Consider the following 9017-nt stretch of genomic DNA (forward strand, 5'->3'; position numbering starts at 1 on the left):
AACTCTGCCCCGCGGGATTTGGGGGTTCCAGGAGAATCCGCGCTCCTTCCATAAGAAACAGGCACTGATGGAGAGGAGCTCGGTCTGTGGGGTGAGCGTGAATGAAAGGAAAGAAGATTTTCCTCTTCATTAATATGTTCGCTAAAACTGAGCTCAAAGGGGATGGGGGCGGGGGAAGGGGGAGCTGAGCAGAGCTAATCTTTGACTTCTGCTCACTGTGCTCCTTTCCGTCTGCAAAACTGCGAGCTGTAGTTTGGCTGGGGATTTAACTTCCTCCTTCTCTATCTCGGAGGGACCAATAAGCAAAATAAATATCAAAGCTTAACTTGAAAAGTAAACACAACTCAGTTTAGAACGATACCCGTCTCCAAAAATCTGTAAGTACTTTTTCTATAGTGGATGAAGTAACTTCCCCAAGGGGATGTCTCCTGTCCTCTTAGCACTTCTTATTTAAGGGAAAAAGAAAAAGAAAAAAAAAAAAAAAAAAGGCAAGCTACTTTTCGAGTGATGCCATACTGTGATTAAAACCATAATCAAGTACTTTTCCAGCAATCCTGCCTGTCCTGTTCATTTAGGAATTGGAGACAAAGCACGACATTTCAAAAAAGCTGAGACTCCAGGCTGAAAGCAACCATATTTTATGACCCTGGCAGCGAAGAGTTTATAGCACTCGCCATAAAATGCATCCTCCTCCCCACATCCTCCCTGCTAAAGCTTTGCCCCCCCTCCAATAAAGGCAGTCAAGGAGGCACCACCTTCAACCCTCTTATTAGGAGCCACGAAGTCTGAAGGCTTCGCTCTCCCTGGCTTCCTACCTGAGCGAGGGAGGGCAGGCTGACGCCTTCTACAGAAAAGGTCTTGTTAAACTTTCAACAGAGGGCAACGGGAGGGAAAGCAGAAAGGAAGGAAAGAGAGAAGGAGAGAGAAACAAACGGGGCTTTTTCTAATCTGTGCCGATCAAGGAGAACCTGTAGGGGTCCTTGAGGAGGTTTCAAGGCGTTCCGAGTGATTGGAAAGTAATCACCGTGTCAGCTTCACCTTTCTCATGCAAAGTGGATGTCGTATGCGAGGCGGATCCTGCACAGGTTTTTTTCTCTTCTTCTTGGGTTTAGCTTTTTTTTTTTTTTTTTTACTTTATTTCATCCTCGATTCAGCCGCCCCCAAGGCCCCAGCTGCTGCGGCCCCAGGAGCCGGCACGGACACCACGCACACTGCAGCCCCGCTCGGCACGGCGCGGCGGAGCCGACCTATTGCAAACCCGGACCAGAGGGCGGCGAGCGGGGGGGATTCTTCAGGCCCCCCTCTTCAATGGCTTAGATATTTCCTCCCCCTCCTCCTCCTCCACTCCGCGCTCGGATAAACCAATCTCCACCTCTCGCTCGGCAAGAAGTGAGGAGCCGCGAGCGGCCGGAGCGGCGGAGGATCCCCGGAGGCGGCCGCGGCGCCGGAGCCGCCCGGGACGGGTGCGAGGGGAGCGGTGACCGCGGCCGCTCCGGACTCGGCGGCCGTCGCTGGGCCGGGCGGCGGCGGCGGAGCGCGGGGGGCGGCGGACCCGGGGGGCGGCCGGGCGCACCGCCAAGGTGGAAGCCCGGGGAGCAGAAAGTTGCCGGGCTGCCCGCGGTGAGTTCGGCGCCCGCCTGCAGCGGGGCCGCTTTCCCTTCCGCCGGCCGCCGGCCGGGCGCTCCCCGCGGGGCCGGGGCGATGCTGCCCCGCTCCGCCGGCGCCGCGGGGCCGGCGCTGCCGGGGCCGGGCCCGGGCCGGGCGCCGCTCTGAGCGCCGCGGGCCCCGCGCCGCGCTCCGGCCGCGCCATGGGCCCGGCGGCCGGCGGCGCCGCGCTGCTGCTCTGCTGGCTCAGCGGCTGCTGCGCGGCCATCGGCTCCATGGACATCGAGCGGCCCGGCGACGGCCGCTGCCAGCCCATCGAGATCCCCATGTGCAAGGACATCGGCTACAACATGACGAGGATGCCGAACCTGATGGGGCACGAGAACCAAAGGGAAGCCGCCATTCAGCTGCACGAGTTTGCCCCCTTGGTGGAGTACGGGTGCCACAGCCATCTGAAATTCTTCCTGTGCTCCCTCTATGCCCCGATGTGCACGGAGCAGGTTTCTACCCCGATCCCAGCCTGCAGGGTGATGTGCGAGCAGGCGAGGCTGAAGTGCTCCCCGATCATGGAGCAGTTCAATTTTAAGTGGCCGGACTCCTTGGACTGCAGCAGGCTGCCCAAAAAGAACGACCCCAACTACCTGTGCATGGAAGCCCCCAACAACGGGTCGGACGAGCCACCCAGGGGCTCCAGCATGCTGCCACCCATGTTCCGTCCCCAGCGGCCCAGCAGCGGCCACGATCTGCAGCAGCACAAGGACAGCCTGAGCAGAGCGTCCTGCGAAAATCCTGGCAAGTTCCACCATGTGGAAAAGAGCGCTTCCTGCGCGCCGCTCTGCACGCCAGGGGTTGATGTTTACTGGAGCAGGGATGACAAACGGTTTGCTGTCGTTTGGATTGCCATCTGGTCCATCCTGTGCTTCTTCTCCAGCGCTTTCACTGTGCTCACTTTTCTCATAGATCCTCAGCGTTTCAAGTACCCCGAGAGACCCATTATCTTCCTGTCCATGTGCTACTGCGTCTACTCGGTGGGGTACATCATCCGCCTCTTCTCAGGCGCGGAGAGCATCGCGTGTGACAGGGACAGCGGCCAGCTCTATGTCATCCAGGAGGGGCTGGAGAGCACCGGCTGCACCATCGTGTTCCTGGTTCTGTATTACTTTGGCATGGCCAGCTCCCTGTGGTGGGTGATCCTGACCTTGACCTGGTTTCTGGCGGCCGGGAAGAAGTGGGGGCACGAGGCGATCGAAGCCAACAGCAGCTACTTCCACCTGGCCGCGTGGGCCATCCCGGCCGTGAAGACCATCATGATCCTGGTGATGAGGAGGGTGGCTGGGGACGAGCTGACAGGGCTCTGCTATGTCGGCAGCATGGATGTGAACGCCTTGACGGGGTTTGTGCTCATTCCTCTGGCTTGTTATCTAATCATTGGCACTTCTTTCATTCTTTCTGGGTTTGTGGCCCTTTTTCATATCAGGAGGGTGATGAAAACAGGTGGGGAAAACACCGACAAGTTGGAGAAACTTATGGTCAGGATTGGTGTCTTCTCAGTCCTGTATACGGTGCCTGCCACTTGTGTGATAGCTTGCTATTTTTACGAGAGACTGAACATGGATTATTGGAAAATAGTGGCAACTCAACAGAAATGCAAGATGAACAATCAGACTAAAAATTTAGACTGCATGATGAATAACTCTATCCCAGCAGTAGAAATTTTTATGGTCAAAATTTTTATGTTATTAGTTGTGGGCATTACTAGTGGCATGTGGATCTGGACTTCCAAGACTCTTCAATCCTGGCAAAATGTTTGTAGTCGGAGATTAAAGAAGAGAAGTAGGAGAAAACCTGCAAGTGTTATTACGAGTAGCGGAATCTACAAAAAACCTCAGCATCCACAGAAAACTCACCTTGCAAAATATGAATCAACATTACAACCGCCCACTTGTGTGTGACCGGGTTTTAGAAGGGACTGTATCTCACATCACAGACTTACAAATGTCCACAGTAGCAGTCAGAAATTTAAAAATGAATGGTGCTTTTTTTTTTTTTTTGTCAGAACATTTTAATATCTCAAGGCACAAAAATGTATCATGCTGAATTCAGGACCTGGTGAAAAACTGAAGGTAAACGTACTCATGGAAAGGTTTTATGTGAAAGAGATATTGTGAATTAAAACAGTCTGCTCTGTTACTAATTTGTAGTTAAGAATCACATCCATCCCTCAGATTAAAAAAAAAAAAAAACAACAACAACATAAAAACCAAACCAAACACAACAGCCCACACTTATCTTCATGTAGCTGGGCTGGATTTTCTTCAGCTCTCTGAGTAACAAGGTATAGGCAAGGGTTACGGAGCAGTGGCTTGATTTTAGAAGTGCCCAAGTGAGCATTGTCTCTCCAGGGACAAGAAGGAGGCCAGTCCTGAGCCAGGATGCTCTCTGGGAAAACAACCTCCGTGCTAACTTTAAAACCCTTCACAACTCCTCTCAGCCCGCTGGGCTTGGAGTGCCTAAAAATAGGCTCAATCTATAATGCTCACCAATATTCTTTCACCAAAAGAGAAACTTCCTGCACCAGACACAAACTTTGTGAATAAGAATAATGTGCAATACATTTTTTTTCTTACCATGACATGAAAAGAGAAACAAGTATTTTGCTGTACATAAAGACAACAAAAGAAATCTCTTAACAAAAGAACTAAGAGGTCTAGTCCTCAGAAACCCTTTAGTGTTACATTTTGTGGCTTTTTAATGGAAATCAAGCCAATGTTATACACGTTTGGACTGATTTGTGCAAAAAAAAAGGGGGGGATCAATTCAAAGAGACCCAAAGGGCTTATTGACTCTTTCTATTGTTAAACAAATTCTCACTATGAATAGATCAAGAAGCACTAGATTCTGCAAAGGGAAGCTTTGTATAGAGTGATGCTCTTTACTGTGCTGGGGGTGCACGGTTCTGTGCTGTATATATTTGTAATATACAATTATTTTTCATGCTCCACTATTTTATTAAAAATAAAATATGTTCTTTAGTTTGATAATTTTGTGTGTTCTAAACTTTCTCTGATGTGCTTTGCAGTTAATAAACTTGTTTCCTGGATCGTTTGATAAAAGCACACTTTGAATATAATAATTGTTGTTATACTTGCCTGCAAGTATAAATAGAGAGGACAGTAATTTAGTGGAAAGAAGTGGCAAGGTGAAATGAAATAAGTGGATTTTGAAGGTGCATATCTCTGTCAGCCTCTGCAGCTGAGAAAGCGGAATGGCTTTAGTGATGTGAGGAGCTGCGGCGGTGTGAGCAGTGTTTACAAAGCGCTGAGATTACAGCCGGGATCCTCGGTTAACAGCCTTTAAAATAAATGTGCATAGGCTGCGTTCAGCATGTTAGAGACCGCTGCCTGGCTTCACTCAGCGGGACCCGATTCTGTCCTGCCCTTCAGGGAATTGATTTCCCCTTTCCAACACCGCGGAAAGTGGCACCGGTTGTGGCAGCACTTAGGGAGACCGGGAAATACAACTGCAGGATTTGGATGCTGCTTCAGGCAAGTTACCCGATGAAGCTGGAATTGTAAATACATTTCCAAGAAGTTTCTAGTGGAGTGTGTTTTTGCGTGAAGCTGAAGTTTCCCCTGCAGCTTTGCAGGTGATCAGCTGGGGAGGCAGGATGGAACCTCCCCTTCTCACCCAGGCTGCTCCAGGAAAGCCTTTGTCAGCATCCCATCCCAGAAAGGACAGAACTTAATGGGAGAGCGGGGATCCTGTGACAGTCATGTTGTGGCTGGGAGTTTTCCAACAAAAGGTTCTTTAGCAGTGGTTTGCTTTTTCAACTTATCTATGCAGTGTGACAGATAAATTCTTGCCTTTTTGTACTCTTTTGAAGTGTTCCCAGCAGCGACGAGGAACTTGAGTGGCAGAAATGATCTTGCAGGTGTTATCAATAATCTTCATGTCTAAAGTGCACATACATAAAGCAGTTTTGATACAAAATTCAGCTTTTGAGGAAGAGAAAAGATCTTTTTTTCCCTTTTTGTGTCATTGTGCCGCTCTTTGACACAGGGCTTTGAGATGCCCTGGAAGTTAATCCTGTCAGAGGACACGGTGCTGCAGCCAAAGCAGGACATTGCACTGAACATATCCACTTGTGAAACTACTGAATAATGCCTGTGCATCTGTAGGTGCTGAGAAATAGAGAGTTTTAAAATCACCTGTGTATTGCAGATCGCTGCAGCAAGCCTCCAGGCGTGTGTTTTGCTTGTGTGTGTCACCTCACCAGGTTCATACCTGCCAGAAGGGTCAGTGCTGGCTCCACCAGGGCAGCTCCGCTCAGGGAATGTCCCAGGCTTCGCTCCAGCCTGTACCAGGCTCTGAAATAAACAGCTCGTGTTTTGTGCGCCATTATTTGCTTTCATTGTTAATGATGAACTCTTCCAGCCTGCTAGCAGGATTCTGGAAGAAATAAAAGTGAAGATAGATGTTCAGCAGTGGCTGAGCTCCTGCTGCCACTCTGAGTTTGTTCAGTTGTCAGCTTAGGCCTTCATTGTCACCAGAGCAGAACTGCACCTTTTCCTAAGAAAATGGCAAATGTCGTGTTACAAATAGATTCTTGCTAAACTCTAAACCAAGGATTCAGATTTTATCTCATGCTTGCAGTTATTCAGGTATTATCTGGGGGGGTTCCTGGTAAGCAAATGAGATTCCTCAAGTACATAATGATGCTAATTCTTTTCATCAGGACTGTAAGTGCAGCAGAATGTAATGATCAGCTTTGAGGACATCTTAAGAATTAATGAATTCAGAGATTGTACTTCTTGCTGTGCCATAGATCCTAACAGTCTTAACAGTTTAATACTCAAGTTGCTACTTAAGGAATTGGAAGCTTATTACTGTTAAAGGAAAGTGATATACTTATTTCTAAAACAAGTAATTTAATATAGTTATTAATAATTGACACAGATTTGTATTCTTGTCTTAGAAGGCTGCAAATTAGTTAAATGATAATAATATTAAAAGTCATTAAGGCAACATCTCAAAAACATTAAAGTTCTTTTTCACAGTAATTTTATATTTTAGTGAAATCATGTTTGAGTTTTTCTTTGTTGAATTTGATAGGATTTTTCTTTACTGCCAAGGCCCAATAGGTATTTGCTTATCTCAGACTTTTAGGAAAAGTGCCTGTATGTGGTTATTTTAACAATCCAGTCACTCCATTGGAAACTTATTGAGGAAGAAATGTCCAGTGGCATTTATCAGATCAAAGTTATAAAAGAAATGCATTCTGTTGGTGTGTATATACACCAAATCAAGAACCAGGTGTTTGCCACAGGCTTGTGAGTAGGTAAAAGAAAGCCAGAAAGTTCCTTTTTCTGGCAAAGGTAGCTTGGTAGAACAGCGTGATTTACTGGGGAGAGATTAATGAGGTACGAGTATGAGATCAGCAGGGGAAAATGGGATTCAGGGCAAAACCCCACAAAATTGTAATTACCATGGTAAAAGTCTTGTTTCCCCGTGAAATGCTGATGCCTCTCATAAACAGAAAAATAATTAAGCTCAGCAGTTGCAGGGCCCAGACCTGACATGTCGGGACACTCCGAGCAGCACCGCGGCTGGGAGGATGTGAGGGGCTCAGCCCAGGAATGTGCAGATCCCTTATCAGGATTTGCCCAAACAGCATTTCATGTGGCTGTTATTATGCAGCCATTATTCACATCTGGCTGTCATCCCGTGCTGCAGAGAGCAGAACAGCCCAGGAGCAGCCGTGTCTGACACACACCCTGCTCCCCCAGCCCGAACCCCGGCTGCGAGGGATGGCTCTGTAATGACGGGATATTCCTGCTCAGGTGGGCTTTTGATGGCAGGTGGTCTCAGCAACAGATGGCCTCAAAGGACAAGCTACAGTGCATTTTAGTTTAAAACATTTACACTTCTTTTTTTTTTTTAATTTGAAATGTTATCCTCATGTAATGTTTTTAAGTATTTCAGACAGAGTAGCCAAGTTATTAACAGTGACAGATGATAAATCAGGGCATCCTTTAAAAGGTGGGTGATGGTGATTATGTGGTCTTGGAGCTTGCTTTGATCAGAAGTGACAGCCCTGTAAGGTCTGTGCCACTCAATCCCCCCTGAAGGGAGATCAGCACCTGTTTGCACTTTGAGCCTCCTCTACCTCCCACTGCCTTCCAGCACTATTTCATCTTTTTTAACACACTTGATGTTGATTAGCTTTAAGCAAAGTCATTATTCATTTACAAAACACTCCTTGATGGAGCTGGCTCTGAACTGTATTTCAGTGGCAGTGTTTGTGCTGTAACAGTTCAGGAGCCCCATTACAGAGGCTTTATTTTCAGGGAGCCACAAGTTACGATCAGTCTCAGTGCTGGTATTAACCTTGTTTCCATTTTTGTTTTGGTCCAGACAATTGTACATGTTGCCCTTGGATCTGTTCAGCTCTAGCCTGCTGTACCTTCACACGTTTATCCAGCAGAAACCCAGGATCAGGTCCTGATTTGCTAGATCAGATTTTAGCTCAGTAAATACTGCTCCAAATAGCTTTAGGTCTGGCTTGGGAAGTGGAATGGATATTTCCAGAAAGCAGCACACAGGGCTTTGACCTCACCAAGGTGTAGAGCATCACAGAAATGAGTGCCCATGGTCACTGCTCCTTGTAGAACATCACAGAAATGAGTGCCCATGGTCACTGCACTGTTGTAGGGAATCACAGAAATGAGTGCCCATGGTCACTGCTCTTTGTAGAGAATTACAGAAAAATGAGTGTCCATGATCACTGCTCATTGTAGAGCATCACAGAAATGAGTGCCCATGGTCACTGCACGTTATGGAACATCACAGAAATGAGTGCCCATGGTCACTGCACGTTGCAGAGAATCACAGAAATGAGTGCCCATGGTCACTGCACGTTATGGAACATCACAGAAATGAGTGCCCATGGTCACTGCACTGTTTTAGGGAATCACAGAAATGAGTGCCCATGGTCACTGCACGTTGCAGAGAATCACAGAAATGAGTGCCCATGGTCACTGCTCCTTGTAGAGAATCACAGAAATGAGTGCCCATGGTCACTGCTCGTTGCAGAGAATCACAGAAATGAGTGCCCATGGTCACTGCACCGTTGCAGAGAACCACAGTGATCATTTCGTATGATCACTGCTCGTTGCAGAGCAGGATTTGGGACGGTGCAGATGTGAATTCCGGGCAGGAGCAGGGTGGGATCAGGCAATCCCAGTGCCTGAGAACAGATGTGGGGCCTGGGGCCCAGCTCTGCCTTTCCTGTGGGAGTGAAGTTAAAGCTTTGGGGAGCTGTACATCAAAGGCAGGACGGAGCGATCCTTGTGTGTGTTTGTAGGGCATTGTTTAAAGAGGAATTCCTTCAGTTTGTTGTCACTAGTTTTTTC

At 48.0% G+C, this 9017-nt stretch overlaps 1 protein-coding gene across 1 annotated transcript; it reads left to right on the plus strand.

Annotated features, from left to right (window-relative positions):
* The first annotated feature begins 773 nt into the window (after positions 1-773).
* FZD10 (frizzled class receptor 10) lies at positions 774-4646 on the plus strand. Its single transcript, XM_002187848.7, has one exon. The coding sequence runs from the start codon at positions 1809-1811 to the stop codon at positions 3555-3557; it is 1749 nt and encodes a 582-aa protein (XP_002187884.3). The 5' UTR covers positions 774-1808; the 3' UTR covers positions 3558-4646.
* The last annotated feature ends 4371 nt before the right edge of the window (positions 4647-9017 follow it).

This window comes from Taeniopygia guttata, chromosome 15 (assembly GCF_048771995.1).
Source record: "Taeniopygia guttata chromosome 15, bTaeGut7.mat, whole genome shotgun sequence".
NCBI lineage: Eukaryota > Metazoa > Chordata > Aves > Passeriformes > Estrildidae > Taeniopygia > Taeniopygia guttata.

Bases quoted from the DNA above. Each gene is read 5' to 3' on its own strand.
- FZD10 (XM_002187848.7), top strand. From the start codon at position 1,809: ATGGGCCCGGCGGCCGGCGGCGCCGCGCTGCTGCTCTGCTGGCTCAGC.